We start from the raw sequence: 16,689 nt of genomic DNA, 5'->3' as shown, positions 1-16,689 counted from the left end.
TAATCCAGGCCTTTATGGTAGTGGCCAGACGGAAGCCACTCCTCAGTAAAAGGCACATGACAGCCTGCTTGGAGTTTGCCAAAAGGCACCAAAAGGACTCTCAGACCATGAGAAACAAGATTCTCTGAATGCCTGAATGCCAAGCGTCACGTCTGGAGGAAACCTGGCACCATCCCTACGATGAAGCATGGTGGTGGCAGCATCATGCTGTGGGGATGTTTTTCAGCGGCAGGGACTGGGAGACTGGTCAGGATTGAGGGAAAGCTGAACGGAACAAAGTACTGAGAGATCTTTGATGAAAACCTGCTCCAGGGCTCCAGGGCGCTCAGGACCTCAGACTGGGGCGAAGGTTCACCTTCCAACAGGACAAGAACCCTAAGCACACAGCCAAGACAATGCAGGAGTGGCTTTGGGACAAGTCTGTCCTTGAGTGGCCCAGCCAGAGCCCATACTTGAACCCGATCTAACGTTTCTGGAGAGTCCTGAAAATAGCTGTGCAGCGACGCTCCCCATCAAACCTGACAGAGCTTGAGAGGATCTGCAGAGAAGAGTGGGAGAAACTCTCCAAATACAGGTGTGCCAAGCTTGCAGCGTCATACCTAAGAACACTCAAGGCTGTAATCACTGACAAAGGTGCTTCAACAAAGTACTGAGTAAAGGGTCTGAATACTTATGTAAATGTGATATTTCAGTTTTTTATCTTTGATACATTTGCAAACATTTCTGAAAATCTGTTTTTTCTTTGTCATTATGGGGTATTGTGTTTCGATTGAAGATTTAAAAAATAAACATTTTAGAATAAGGCTGTAACATAATAAAATGTGTAGTACAGTTGAAGTCGGAAGTTTACATACACTTAGGATTGGAGTCATTAAAACTCTCTTTTCAACCACTACACAAATTTCTTGTTAACAAACTATAGTTTTGGCAAGTCGGTAGGACATCTACTTTGTGCATGACACAAATAATTTTTCCAACAAATGTTTAGAGACAGATTATTTCACTTATAATTCACTGGATCATAATTCCAGTGGGTCAGAAGTTTACATACACTAAGTTGACTGTGCCTTTAAACAGCTTGGAAAATTCCAGAAAATGATGTCATGGCTTTAGAAGCTTCGGATAGGCCAATTGACATCATTTGAGTCAATTAGAGGTGTACCTGTGGATGTATTTCAAGGCCTACCTCCAAACTCAGTGCCTCTTTGCTTGACATCATGTGAATATCCAAAGAAGTCAGCCAAGACCTCAGAAAACAAAATGTAGACCTCCACAAGTCTGGTCCATCCTTGGGAGCAATTTCCAAATCCCTGAAGGTACCACGTTCATCTGTACAAGCAATAGTATGCAAGTATAAACACCATGGGACCATGAACAGTTTGGCCATAATGACCATCGTTATGTTTGGAGGAAAAAGGGGTGGCTTGCAAGCCGAAGAACACCATCCCAACCGTGAAGCACGGGGGTGGAAGCATCATGTTGTAGGGGTGCTTTGCTGCAGGAGGGACTGGTGTACTTCACAAAATAGATGGCATCATGAGGAAGTAAAATGATGTGGATATATTGAAGTAACATCTCAAGACATCAGTCAGGAAGTTGGTCGCAAAGGGGTCTTCCAAATGGACAATGACTCTAAGCATACTTCCAAAATTGTGGCAAAATGGCTTAAGGACAACATAGTCAAAGTATTGGAGTGGCCATCACAAAGCCCTGACCTTGTATGAGGCTGTGCTACTTGTGTTAGTAAGTAACTACACCTTCACTTTGAGCCTCTTAGTTTCATCATGCTTTATGTCCTACATATAAAATAAATTGTCTTGTATTTCTGGCTAATTTTCAAATTATGGTTTTATAGATATAAGTCTGGCAAAATAGAGATTGTAGTATGATATCAGGTAATATCATGCTGGCCTTTGCTGGACACGCATTGGCCTACTGTTGAACAGAGTCGGTCTCAGTGTGTAAAAGAGGATACTGTTCTTAAATAGTTTTGTTAAAATAATAGCTTGAAACATTTCATGTTTACACAGGCAGTCCAGTTCTGATCTTTTGACACTTATTTGGTATATCTGATACATATCTGATCTTTTCCCAATGTGTAAACAGAAAGAACACACATGGAATCTGGTCTTTTGAGTTCTGATTCATACCATATACGTACTTGTACATTGTACTTGTATTTTTTGCACATGACCTGCACATCACATCACCAAGACTACCACACCAAATTTTGATAGGAACAGTGAAAGGAAATGAGCATTGCAACTGCGTGCTATTTCAGAGAATACATCAGTATGTATACACTAATCTGATATGGGTGACATATAAAATTGTCAGAACAGTACGAAGAAAAAAAATTGTACATGAAGAAAAAACCTTAGGATGGCTGTGTAAGCACAGCCTATGAAAGAAACCCCTAGGCACAGAAGTGCTCAAGTCACTTACTCAGTCATCCCTGTCGCGCATAGGGCAAGGTGCACAACTTCAAACTTAGAACTGGATGCTCGAAGAATTATAATTTTCACAGCATGCATGTAGGCCTATAGGATACATTCAATATTTGATTTAAAAAAAGATCTTATCTGGACATTTCAAAACCAAAGTATATTGCCATAAAAACACAATAATTGATAACACGCAAATCATATTCATGTTCATCTTTTTAATTTGGGTTATATAAGTATTTCTCTCGCATAGAAGTCAAAACAGAAAAGAAAAGAAAACGGGATATTTAACTTTTCATCAATTTCAATAAATGTTGCATCTTGTGGTTAGAAAATGTTGCATCTCTTGTGAAGATAGATTGAACCATGTATTCGGCCTAATATTCAAGCCCAATCTCTAATCTGTTGGTAGCTGGGCTGTATTAGCTATGATGTAGTTGTGTTTTCCTTGTATAGAAATGAAAACAATTACATTGAACTACACTAAATGTTGCCTAGTTAAAAAATATTGCCTCTTTTGTGAAATTACATGATCCATCCAAGAAGAAGAAGACGAAGAAGAAGAAAAAACTAATCTCTTAATTGTTGCTTGCTGGGCTGTAAATGAGCTGTAAATAGGCTGTCTAGCTGTGCTGTAGCTGTGTTGTATAGCTGTGCCATCTCCCTTGTGTTGCTCAGGGCTTGACGGTCAGCTGGGCCTGACCGTACACCTGCCTGAGTGCAGCACAGTCCAGACTGGCCATCAGCTTGGTGGGTCCCTCCCTTCGTGGGGTAAAACTCTCTGTCCACGTCAGGGACGAGCCAGCCAGGATCAGACTGGAATACACACATATACACACATGAGTATGCACACACACGCACACAAAACACACACACACACATACAGGTATCACTCTGCTCACCTGTAATGTTTATACTTGGGTGGCATGACTCCTGGCCCCTCCACGCGAACGTACACATCCTCCAGGTTGAACTTGAACGGGTTGGTGAACTCCACAGTCACAAACATCTCCTCACTTACCTTAGCCAGACCAGACACCTACAGAGAGGGGATGAGAGTTGGTCCCGATCCTGTCCGTGAAGACCCAGCAAGGATCGATAAACTGAGCATATTTGGAAAATACTTTGTATTCTATACCAGGGATGTCAAACTCTTTTCACAGAATTCAGTCTTTATTCGGTCTTCAACGAGGTCCGGAGGGCTGCACTGAAAATTGGTTATATTTCCTCGCCGTCAAAATTAGCCCAAAATAGTCCTCTATGAATTTTTCAGTGCTCCCTGACTGTCTAGCTTTCATTTAGCTGATTATTAGCGACGCTGAACACAGTCAAGATAATATCTGAATGCAGGTCCATTATAAGTTCTACAGTTTCGATTTGGTTTTTGTCATTTTAAAGTATATTGAGATCGCCCCCCCCCCAAAAGAAAACATAAAAAAATGTGCCGGATTGGACCCCTTGTGGGGGGGTGGGGGCGTATGTTTAACACCCCTGCTCTACAGAGTACAAATTGATTTGTTTCAGGCTGTGAGCATATTACCACTCCTAAAGACATGACCTCTGACCTGGACAGAGAGTTTGGGGTTGTGAAGAGTGATGACCCTCATGGCGGTGACAATCTGACCCGTCTCCTTGACCTTCCCAGTGGCTATGAAGTGGAGGTTGGCCTGTTCCACCAGCTTTCTCATGTAGTCCTGGGAACGCACCTGGATCACTTTCTTCTCAGCTGTGGACACACAGAGAGGACTTTCTTAGGATATGCTTTGTCTCCTTGAGTTTTACTTGAATTTTCATGTATTTTGTCGCGTCTTGCTTCAGAAATATTGGAGAGCAACTGGCTTGCCACTAGTAACTAGAATATTGATCTTACAAGAACCCACCAACCCACACACACCACCCCTCCTCCCCCAGCTGCCCACCTTTCATGGGATCCAATGTCACTTTAGGGGTCTTGAAGAGGAACTCAGAGCTGGTGACTCCTGTGTAATACACCACGTTGCCACTGACATACACGTCCCCGGTGCGAGCCTGGCCACTCTTGTTGTTGAACTCCAGCTTCAGCTCGAAGTCATCCCCCACCCTCACCTCGATCAGGGGCATGTCCAGCTCCACGTCAGCCTCTGGAAGGATGGCCTTCTCACGCTGACAACCATACTCCTCTGCCTTCTCCAGAACCGTGCGCTCCTCTGGGCTACCTGTGGATGTGGGAGACCACAGATGAAAGGGAAAGATTATACGGTTTGTTTCAGAAGTAGTCCACATTTAGAATCTGGGTTTTTCGAGTGGTCGTACCTCGTTCACACAGAGACAAAACCCTTCTTTTAACATTTAAATCAAATCAAATGTTATTTGTCACGTGCGCCGAATACAACAGATGTAGTAGACCTTACAGTGAAATGCTTACTTACAAGCCCTTAAATCAACAATGCAGTTTTAATGCTGTTTAAATTCATATATAAATTTGAGTTATAGATCTGTCATTCTCATTGAAAGCAAGTCCAAGAAATGTTAGATTTGTTCTATGTGCACTATTTATATGCTAACCATGCTTAAGTTTCATTTTTGTCTCATTTACTTTCAGTTTTGTATACCAGCTTCAAACAGCTGAATATACAGCGGTTTAGATGGTACAATGATTCTCTCCATGATACTTGCTTGTTTTGTCACGTAAACTGAAATTAGGCTTACTATTTGAATTTTTGCCAGCAGGAAATGATGGAGTGATTCCTGCATAGGTAATTTTTAATCTGTGTCCGGGAAAGTGTCCCTTTACGCTTTTGCTCTGTGACGCTCCCTCCTCTCTCCTCCCTTACCTTCGGGGAACTTGTACTGGTCAGTGATGTCACGCCTAGTGTCCTGGCCTGGAGCTTTGGTCACCACCATCCGGCCAACATGGCTGCTGTTGACTTTGACCGGCTCCAGGGTTCCATCTCTGGGGTTCCGCGAGTAGAACACCACATCACTGTTCACCTATAGAACAAATGGGACACATTCATCATGTAAAATTCCAGTAATTAGTCATCTATTGATATGTTTAGTCATATATAAGTCATATATATACTAGTAATACCAAAACACATGTACTGGTACCGTATGTTCACTATTACAATTGAGCTCACTGATTCAAACTGATGCAAACAAAAATGGACTGTCTTGGAAAGTGACCAATAGGGGTTGTAACATTTTGTATACTGTCCTGTGCAGTTGGTGTTTTGCGCCACTAGGATGGTGTCACGTCCTGATCAGTAAAGGGGTATTTTGTTATTGTAGTTTGGTCAGGACGTGGCAGGGGGTGTTTGTTTAGAGTGTCTCGGGGTTTGTTGGTCTATGTGCTTATGTAAGAGGGGGTGTTTATTTAGAGTGTTTCAGTTTTTTTTGGGCTGTGTGCTTATGTAAGAGGGGTGTTTGTTTTATGTGTTCCAGGGTTTTTTGGTCTATGTTCTATGTAAGTGTATTTCTATGTTAGTTCTAGTCTTTCTATTTCTATGTTTAGTTAATGGGGGTGTTATAGGGGTGTATAGGGGTGTTTTTGTAATGGGATTTGTGGGTAGTTGTTTCCTGTTTTGTGCCTGTGCACCTGACAGGACTGTTTAGTGGCGTTCGTTGTTTTGTACACGTGATTTGTTTGTTTTTCCTTCTTTTGATTTAATAAAGATGAGTATACACGTTCCCGCTGCACCTTGGTCTAATCCTTACGACGCCCGTTACAGATGGCTCATTGTTGTAGTATTTACCTCAGCAAACACGAAAGGTGCGTCGAACGGGAAGCAGATCTGGCCATGTTTGATGGCCTGGACGGATGCAGGGCCACACCTGTACATCCCTGGATACAATGAAAGACACATTAGGAATTAGTAATATCCCAAATAATTATATAATATAGTAACTACACAGCATGTACATTTCATAACATGGTTATGTAAAAATTATAACATGGTCAGTTAAATTGTGTGTGTGTGTTTCTGCATATGTGTTTGTGTGCGTGTAGCTGCGTATGTGTGCGCGTGTGTGAGTGCTTGTGCCTGTTTCTACAGTATATGTGTGTGTGTGTGTGCATGCATACATGCTTGTGTGTATGAACACCTCACCATCACTGGTCTCTTGGGGCGTAGCATCCACAGCCTGCCAGCCTCCAAACCCTTGAGGAAGGTCTGGTCTGCTCATGTAGCACTCGTTCCAGCAATGGTAGTTCCTACGGCAACACATCCATTCCATTATTTGACATTACCATAAATCATTCTAAAGGCAGTCTCTCCACTCATGAATTGTATTTTTAAATGTTGAAATCAAATCAAATCAGAAAAGGATTTGTCTGTCACTGGAACAATTCTACCAGATAGAGTCCTTGGTGCGTTGCTTGTCAATTCTGCCGTTCTCATCCAGGATGATGTCAGTTTTCAGGTTGCCGTCATTGTCGTGGGAAGAGAAGAAGTTGGTGACAACCCTGGCGGGGATGCCCAGACAGCGCAAGACTGCCGAGGGGGAAGGAAAGAAACTGTATCATCAGCAACAACCCAAAAAATTCAGACTTTTTGGGGGAATTCTGCACATCAAATAGTAGGAAATTAATTTGAGTAATTAATTATGAAATCCTCTCAAATATTTCACTCATTAGCATTGTAAAAATCCCAAAACTTTGCCTAAATGATTTTTGGGAAATCCTAGTTCAACATTTCTGGAATCATTACAGATTTCAGAAAAAATTGAATTTTCTGAAAGTTTGGGGAATATTGTAGCCTTATGCAGATCTCACAGGTGTTAAAGACAGCAGCGTAGACCCAGCACTGGGCATAGCAGACGGGCATCTTGCTGCTGGAGTAGTTGAGGAGGATCTCAGTACTTCCAGTCCAGGAGGTGGGTGCCACTCCGTAGGTGTAGTCACCACTCCAGCTTCCCACCAGCACGCCGTCGTCGTCACGAGAGTTCAGCTGGGAGAGAGAGGCAAACATACGGTTCTCTGCATCCGAAATGGCACCCTATTTCCTTTACAGTGCACTTCTTTTGAACAGAGCCTTATGGGCCCTGGTCAAAAGTAGTGCATTATATAGGGAATAGCCGGGCCAAAAGTAGTGCATTATATAGGGAATACCTTGGTCAAAAGTAGCGCATTATATAGGAAATACCTTGGTCAAAAGTAGTGCATTATATAGGGAATACCCTGGTCAAAAGTAATGCATTATATAGGGAATACCTTGGTCAAAAGTAATGCATTATATGTGAAATAGAGTGCCATTTTGGATGCAAATAGCCTGTTACAAGCCTGTGAGTTGTAAGTACAAATCTCTCTTCAAGTAGAAATGAAGAAGAGGCCATGACAAAACCTATTCCCCCTCAGGAGACTGAAAAGATTTGGCATGGGTCCTCAGATCCTCAAAAGGTTCTACAGCTGCACCATCGAGAGCATATTGACTGGTTGCATCACTGCCTGGTATTGCAACTGCTCGGCCTCCGACCGCTAGGCACTACAGAGGGTAGTGCGAACGGCCCAGTACATCACTGGGGCCAAGCTTCCTGCCATCCAGGACCTCTATACCAGGCGGTGTCAGAGAAAGGCCCTAAAAATTGTCAAAGACTCCAGCCACCCTAGTCATAGACTGTTCTCTCTGCTACCGCACGTCAAGTGGTACCAGAGTGCCAAGTCTAGGTCCAAGAGGTTTCTAAACAGCTTCTACCCCCAAGCCATAAGACTCCTGAACATCTAATCAAATGGCTACCCAGACTATTTGCAATGCCCCCCACCCCCTCTCCTCCTCTTTTACACCACTGCTACTCTCTGTTGTTATCATCTATGCATAGTCACTTTAATAACTCTACCTACATGTACATATTACCTCGACTAACCGGTGCCCCCGCACATTGACTCTATACCAGTACCCCTCATATATATTCTCGCTATTGATATTTTACTGCTGTTCTTTAATTACTTGTGACTTTTTCTTATTGTTATCCATATTTTTTTTATCTGCATTGTTGGTTAGGGGCTCGTAAGTAAGCATTTCACTGTAAGGTCTGCACTTGTTTTATCCGACGCATGTGACTAATACAATGTGATTTGATTTGCTTTGAAATGTGTCTTCTGGCAAGGAGTCTTTTCTCAAGCCTCCATGGAGTTTTCCCCCCTATAAATCTACTGTATGAAACGGTTGTACTGTAAGAACGTTGTGATCTTAATGGGTTCTCTGTATGGACCGGTGGTAACCCCCGTAACCCTCACCATGGCTGAGGCCTTCCGGGCTACTTTGATGGGGTCGCCCCTGTTGGTGATGGGCATGGCAGCTTTATCCATGATGAACAGACAGGCATCCAGCACCCCATAGTCAAACTGCAACAAGCAAAGTTCAGTTTAGTGTTCACTGAACTTCTTTGATGGTCACATAGAGAATCAGACAGTTTCTTAAAGCCAAAACAAAAAGATGACAGACAGGTAATGTGTATGGACTAAGAAACAACCGTCCTGCTATTTGATGTATAATGACTTACATGTGCAGTAGTTACAAATGAATTCTGCATGGTACAGATAGCGTATCACCACACCAAAACCAATCATTGCGTAGTTAGTAGTGGTGCACTGGGTCTCTCTGTACCTGGCCAAAGTTCCAGGGCCGCTCGGACACGTCGTCAAACGCCCCGTGGTAGATGACCCCCACCTCATTGAGAACACACTCCTCCCTCTCATTGCTATCATCCAGGAACACAGAATCAGCTGGTGGAAGGAAGCCAGAACAATACAATGGAATCTATTATCAGAATGTAGATGAATAGACTAACGAGATTAATAGAGCTAAATCGATCAATCAATCAGTCAGTACAAACAACTGTTGTGGGAACAGGCTAGTGTGATTGCTGTCATCAGTGAGTGTCACGGACCTGCCACCCAGGGGTTGAACAGGATATAGACGTCTCGACTCTCGTCCTGCCTGGTCCTGCGGATTCCATATGGCGTCACCACCGCCACGTACGTGCGCCACTTTCCCACAATGCAGTCTGGCGCTGGGGTGATCCCCACCGTGACCACGTTGTCTGCGCTGTCCAACACCCGGCCGGCCCACGGGCTCTGGCGGTCACTGGCCACAGACACAGGGATGTAGGTGCCCTTACTGAACTGGGGACTGCCCCCTGGTGGATAGGAGGAACAGTGGAATGACATGTCAGGGCAGGGTTAGACCTTGCTCTGGTCTTTGGCTCCGGGGTGCAGTTTCTTCTAGGTACAGATCTAGGATCAACTTCCCATCCCCCAATCCTAACCTTTACCATTAGTGGAGAAAATGTAAAACAGACCAAAGATCAGCGTCTAGGGGCAACTTCACCCTACACCAAGCCTTCGTACTAACACCCTGGACTAGAGCTATGGTAGACCTGTGGTAGACCTAACCACTGATACAGGAAAGAAAGATAAATACCTGCACACATTCCTCCTTAGTTTTATTATGATTCAAGTGGCGGTTATAAATGAAGTGCGGGAACATTCAATGAAAAAAAGATACAATGAATGTCCCCGCACTTAATGTAACCGCCACTTGAAACATAATAAAACTATATTTTTTTCATGACTTTACTTTTGGTACCCTGCATCTGGATGCAAGTTACTAGATGTACGTACAGTAAACTACTTCTTAACCAGTAACCAATGATACAGAGTTAGACATTTTTTATCTTAGGAAACTTTTTTAGGTGGGGGTTTCTTTATCTCACCGATGACGAACTCCACAGCGAACTGGTCGTCGGAGGGCTTGTAGGGACGGTCAAAGGTCACCTTCAGCTGGAACTCCTGTCCCCTGCGAACGATGAGGTGGTCGTTGGCGTACAGGTGGGTGGTGTGTTGCCGCTTATTGACCTCGTCTGGCTTCCGCAGCATGTTCACGTCCCAGATGTCCAAGAACTCTGATAGGAGAGTAGGAAGAGAACGAGGAAGAGAGAGATGAGGAGAGAGAGGAATATAAAAGGGGAGAGAGATGCAGACTTGTCATCGTAACTTGGGCCCTGATATTTTTCCATGTGACCTTGAGCAGTTATTCCAATAAACCTCTGTTTCAGTAAAAAGCTGAGGGATGGGCCTGGAGAAATATAACGTCTCTCAAATTCATAGACAGAGCTATGGATGCAGAGGAAGGCCCTAAAAATGGTTAAAGGCTCCAGCCACCCCAGTCATAGACTGTTCTCTCTGCTACCGCACGGCAAGCGGTACTGGAGCGCCATGTCTAGGTCCAAGAGGCTTCTAAACAGCTTCTACCCCCAAGTCATAAGACTCCTGAACATCTAGTCAAATGGCTACCCAGACTATTTGCATTGATCCCCCCCCCCCTCCCCACCCCTTCTCACGCCCTCTTTACACCACTGCTACTCTTTGTTGTCATCTATGCATAGTCACATTAATAACTCTACCTACATGTACATATTACCTCAACTAACCGGTGCCCCCACACATTGACTCTGCATCAGTACCCCCCTGTATATAGTCCCTGTATATTGTCATTTCACTGCTGCTCTTTAATTACTTGTTACTTGTATCTCTAATTGTTATCTGTATTTGTATTTTTTTTGAAACTGCATTGTTGGTTAGGGGCTCGTAAGTAAGCATTTCACTGTAAGGTCTACACCTGTTGTATTCGGCACATGTGAATAATACAATTTGATTTGAAGGACTGAACATCCATGACATCTAAATTATAGTTTTAACCAGATTTTGAGGCATTTACATTGTTTACATGTACGTTGTTTACAAACATTAGAGTAAAACAAGCTTATGTTTTGGGTTCTGATGAGGTACGACAGTTGAACTAATCATGAGGCATTTATAAGTTGCCTTCTTCAAGAATCAGTGTGTGCAGTCGTGGCCAAAAGTTTTGAGAATGACACAAATATTAATTTTCACAAAGTCTGCTGCCTCAGTTTGTATGATGGCAATTTGCATATACTCCAGAATGTTATGAAGAGTGATCAGATGAATTGCAATGAACTGCAAAGTCCCTTTTTGCAATGCAAATGAACTGAATCCCCAAAAACATTTCCACTGCATTTCAGCCCTGCCACAAAAGGACCAGCTGACATCATGTCAGTGATTCTCTTGTTAACACAGGTGTGAGTGTTGAAGAGGACAAGGCTGGAGATCACTCTGTCATGCTGATTGAGTTTGAATAACAGACTGGAAGCTTCAAAAGGAGGGTGGTGCTTGGAATCATTGTTCTTCCTCTGTCAACCATGGTTACCTGCAAGGAAACACGTGCCGTCATCATTGCTTTGGACAAAAAGGGCTTCACAGGCAAGGATATTGCTGCCAGTAAGATTGCACCTAAATCAACCATTTATCGGATCATCAAGAACTTCAAGGAGAGCGGTTCAATTGTTGTGAAGAAGGCATCAGGGCGCCCAAGAAAGTCCAGCAAGCGCCAGGACCGTCTCCTAAAGTTGATTCAGCTGCGGGATCGGGGCACCACCAGTACAGAGCTTGCTCAGGAATGGCAGCAGGCAGGTGTGAGTGCATCTGCACTCACAGTGAGGCGAAGACTTTGGAGGATGGCCTGGTGTCAAGAAGGGCAGCAAAGAAGCTGCCACTTCTCTCCAGGAAAAACATCAGGGACAGACTGATATTCTGCAAAAGGTACAGGGATTGGACTGCTGAGGACTGGGGTAAAGTCATTTTCTCTGATGAATCCCCTTTCTGATTGTTTGGGGCATCCAGAAAAAAGCTTGTCCGGAAAAGACAAGGTGAGCGCTACCATCAGTCCTGTGTCATGCCAACAATAAAGCATCCTGAGACCATTCATGTGTGGGGTTGCTTCTCAGCCAAGGGAGTGGGCTCACACACATTTTTGCCTAAGAACACAGCCATGAATAAAGAATGGTACCAACACATCCTCCGAGAGTAACTTCTCCCAACCACCCAGGAACAGTTTGGTGACGAACAATGCCTTTTTCAGCATGATGGAGAACCTTGCCATAAGGGAAAAGTGATAACTAAGTGGCTCGGGGAACAAAACATTGATATTTTGGGTCCATGGCCAGGAAACTCCCCAGACCTTAATCCCATTGAGAACTTGTGGTCAATCCTCAAGAGGCGGGTGGACAAACAAAAACCCACAAATTCTGACAAACTCCAAGCATTGATTATGCAAGAATGGGCTGTCATCTGTCAGGATGTGGCCCAGAAGTTAATTGACAGCATACCAGGGCAGATTGCAGAGGACTTGAAAAAGAAGGGTCAACACTGCAAATATTGACTCTGCATCAACTTCATGTAATTGTCAATAAAAGCCTTTGACACTTATGAAATGCTTGTAATTATACTTCAGTATTCCATAGTAATATCTGACAAAAATATCTAAAGACACAGAGGCAGCAGACTTTGTGAAAATTAATATTTGTGTCATTCTCAAACTTTTGGCCACGACTGTATATATCATTCATTTATAAGTCCAAAAATGGATATGGCAACTAACGATTCTATCTTCAACATAACGTAACGTATGGGATCCTGCAAGTTCAAATGTATGAAGAGTGATAGAGACATTCTGAAGGCCGATTACTTTGAGTGTTCAACTTTGGGAGCCTTCTTATCCTAGGTTAGACAGACAGCTTTGTATGCAGACTGTGGTGACGTATAGTAAAAATGATGAACTGTAGTCGAAGATCAACAACGTGGTTGTTGTTGGTTGTTCTTTTTGGGAAACTCACTACAAGATATTATTTAGATGGCTATGACTGTCACACCCTGATCTGTTTCACCTGTTTTGTGCTTGTCTCCACCCCCCTCCAGGTGTCGCCCATCTGCCCCATTATCCCCTGTGTATTTATACCTGTGTTCTCTGTTTGTCTGTTTCCAGTTTGTCTTGTCTCGTCAAGCCTACCAGCGTTTTTCCCGTACTCCTGTTTTTCGCTCTAGTCCCTGTTTTCTAGTTTTCCTGGTTTTGACCATTCTGTCTGCCCTGACCCTAAGCCTGCCTGCCGTTCTGTGCCTTTCGGGCTCTGCTCTGGATTACTGACCTCTGCCTGCCCTTGACCTGTCGTTTGCCTGCCCCCTGTTTTTGTAATAAACTTTTGTTACTTTGAACTGTCTGCATCTGGGTCTTATCCTGAGGTCTCAGAATTACTTATCATGAGGGGACAGCTGAAGTCGCTTCCAGTCTGTTAGAGGTTCTATATTTCAGTCATTCCATTCTTATTTAGAACCCTGCCTTGTGTTCTAGGGAGATAATGCTGAGGAACGGAGAACAGTGACGAGGCTGATAGACTCAGGATGTGTCTGAAGACGTGTGTTGAGATAAGTCTGAACGGAATGCCATTAATTTGTCAGTCAGCATCCTAAATCTACAGGAAACGTGTCAATGTAGGGTCTCTTCTCGTTTGTGACCAAGGCACATACTGACTCACAAACCAACACTCTGACGTACAAACACACTTCTGTCTCTCTCTGTCGCACACCACACACACACTCAAACACACACACGTACACGCACCCACAGACACACACAGGCTCCTTCTCCTCCTCACCCCTGAGTGGAGGGGGTCCTCGGGGCATCAGGCCAAAGGGCTCAAACTCAGGCACCTCCTCCCCATCTGCATTGGAGCTGGCGATGGGGGCGGCACTGCGTCCGCGGTGAGACACCTGGGGTTGTGGCTTGGCGGCGGGCTCTGAGTCAGACATGGTACCAGCGCTGAAACGTCACCTCACGTGCCTGGGACACAGACAAACGGACGAACAGAGAGAGACAGAGACAGAAAGTCAAACAGACAAGCAGACAATTCCTAGGTATGGTATCATATCACATGACAACTCCATTCATATTCAGCTAGCCCTTGGGGAGGACACTCCCAGTTGTACTGCAGATGCTAAGAGATTAACTGTTCCCACAAACCATCTGTTTCACATTGAGATAGGGCAGCAATAGCGAACTTGAGTACTGACCTGGATGAGGTGCACGTAAACTTTAACACAAACCACATGTCAAAAAAATTATATATATGACATTTGACATTTTCGTCATTTAGCTGATGCTCTTATTCAGAGCGACTTACAATTAGTGCATTTATCTTAAGTTAGCTAGGTGAGACAACACACATCACAATCGTATCAAGTACATTTTCCCTCAACAAAGTACTTATCAGCGAAGTCAGTGCTGGTTGGACTTTGGGAACCACTTCTATGTGTGTATTAGTGTGCATTATTGTAGTGACTAGATCAGTAAACTTAGGTTTGAAATGCTCTGTGGTTTCACTGAGTAGAGCCTGTGTTAATTTTTCCTTTCATTGTTTGTTTCCTTGCTGTATAAAGAGGAGCCTACTGATGGTGTAATTCCAGAAAAGCAGTTGGCAAGGTCGGACATTTTGGGGTGTTTGGTTGTTTGTTTTGGCGTGTTGTGTTATTCTCCGTCCCTTGTGGTTAGTGTGTCACCAGACTGTGCAGTTAATCTTAAAATGAAAGATTGAAAACGGTCGTAAATGACAAGGGAAACTTTAGTGTCAGTGTGTGGGGGACACAACAATGTCATCAGATTCCTTTGCTTAGAATCATTGTGTATTTTTGTTGTTGTTGTAATTTTGTCATTTTTATCATTTTCACAACGAGTAGTGTACCAGTAAAATGATGCCAGTATCTGTGGTAAAACTAACAAATGACCTTGCGCATTTACAATTAGTTAGGTAATAATATACATTAACAAACTATATCTAAGTCCAAACTTGGCAGTCCATAAAATGACAAGCTATTAGACCCCATCATATACTACAAGCAGTGGTGCAACATTACTAATAGTGGGTTAAATGTAAATAAAAATCTCGAGACATACTGTAAGTCAATAAAGCAGCACTGAAAAAGGAATTACCTCAACCAACCCATCCTCTGGGGGTCTCTTCCTTTAAAGCCTATTTTATTTGAGGTTAGGAGGGAGGGGGGTGGTTGTTTAATGGAAATGATTATGTAAGTATGGTAATGCTGTTTTAGTCATGAAATACACCATGGTTGTTTTCATATAAAATGTAAGTATGGCACAATATACGTCATGCAGCTTTGTGGCGCAAACAACTATTGAAGAATTTAGTTATGTAATGGGCGTGTGCTGTGCGGTGCTGGTCGAGGAGACAGGTTTGGGGTGTGGGACGATCTCGCCAGTGTTGGAAAGGTGAGTCATGGACCTGCACAGTGAAAGCACTGTTTCACCTTATCCACCCGTGGCACACACGCACCAGGCACACACACACGCACGCTCACATCGTGCCGTCACCCCCTTCATCTGAACATTTGCTGGTCAATGCTGATTGGGGAGAAACAACATCACCACAGGTTTTTAGCAATGTTTTCTGGGACAGTGCCGTGCCTTTTTGTAGGTGGAAATGCTGCAAGTTATTACTATTTTCAGCTATTAGTCAATGGATGATGCCATATTCATACTGTATGTATAGGGTGACATGTTCATAGGGCAAAATAAATGATTGTGCAAAGTGCAAAAAATACCTCAAACCTTATTATAATATACAGAAATCCTCCCTGTTTGATGCAATTTGCATCATATGATGCAAAATGCATCATACAGGGAGGATTTCTGTATTTTGAAAGTTTTTTATCTTGAAAACTTGATTGCTGACAGTCCCAAAAACATTTTGCTTATGTTAACAATGGACTAATGAAACAAATGCCAAAAGATAGTTTTTGGGTGGAGTTTTCCTTTAATTCGATTTTTTTCTTGAACAATGTGTGTTACAAAGAGGTGACTATTTAAATAGCGTTTCATAAACGGAGCAATATATAAATTGTGTTCTCTTTATGACGCACATTGTTCATCTGCCATGCTGCCAGATTATAATTAGGTTTTTAATATTTTTTGCACTTTGCACAATGCTCCTGCCCTACGAATATGTCCCTCATATACACAGTTTTATGTAGTGTGTACTTAGACACGGAAGCATTGTGCAAGGAACAAATGTGACTCCTGAAAAGTAAAACTTTTCAATAGTTTAACAGCATTTTGCAACCAAATGCGGATGTAAAGGAAAAGAAAAGACACAGAAGACACAAACAGTACTGCAACTGAATTTAGAGTACTGCAAATTATGCATTCTATGAGGCATCGCATTGCTTTTCATCAAAGCATTGTCAAATACATGCAGTATCAAACAAATAAGATTGGAGACAGAAAACATTGCTTGACGAGTGACCACTGAAGAGTAAACTCACCTCTGTAGAAGTTGAAGAGGGGAAAGCTGCAGTTGTCTGATAGAGTTGATCCTCAGGGGCTGAGTGTCTGTCTCTCTC

General features: G+C 43.2%; 1 protein-coding gene across 1 annotated transcript; it reads right to left on the bottom strand.

Annotated features, from left to right (window-relative positions):
- Window positions 1-2,642: 2,642 nt before the first annotated feature.
- Window positions 2,643-16,689, bottom strand: f13a (Coagulation factor XIII A chain). The gene is made up of 15 exons (NM_001173645.1): window positions 16,612-16,689; window positions 13,932-14,116; window positions 10,137-10,325; window positions 9,312-9,560; window positions 9,029-9,147; window positions 8,659-8,766; window positions 7,198-7,372; window positions 6,778-6,916; window positions 6,533-6,636; window positions 6,179-6,267; window positions 5,258-5,414; window positions 4,364-4,639; window positions 4,010-4,170; window positions 3,347-3,483; window positions 2,643-3,260 (listed from the first exon to the last, which is right to left on the bottom strand). Exons 2-15 carry the CDS (start codon window positions 14,083-14,085, stop codon window positions 3,119-3,121), a joined length of 2,199 nt encoding a protein of 732 aa, NP_001167116.1. The 5' UTR covers window positions 14,086-14,116; window positions 16,612-16,689; the 3' UTR covers window positions 2,643-3,118.

The sequence above is a fragment of the Salmo salar genome, chromosome ssa07 (assembly GCF_905237065.1).
Source record: "Salmo salar chromosome ssa07, Ssal_v3.1, whole genome shotgun sequence".
NCBI lineage: Eukaryota > Metazoa > Chordata > Actinopteri > Salmoniformes > Salmonidae > Salmo > Salmo salar.
The sequence above is the reverse complement of the archived record's forward strand: the minus strand, read 5'-3'. Positions and strand labels throughout refer to the sequence as shown.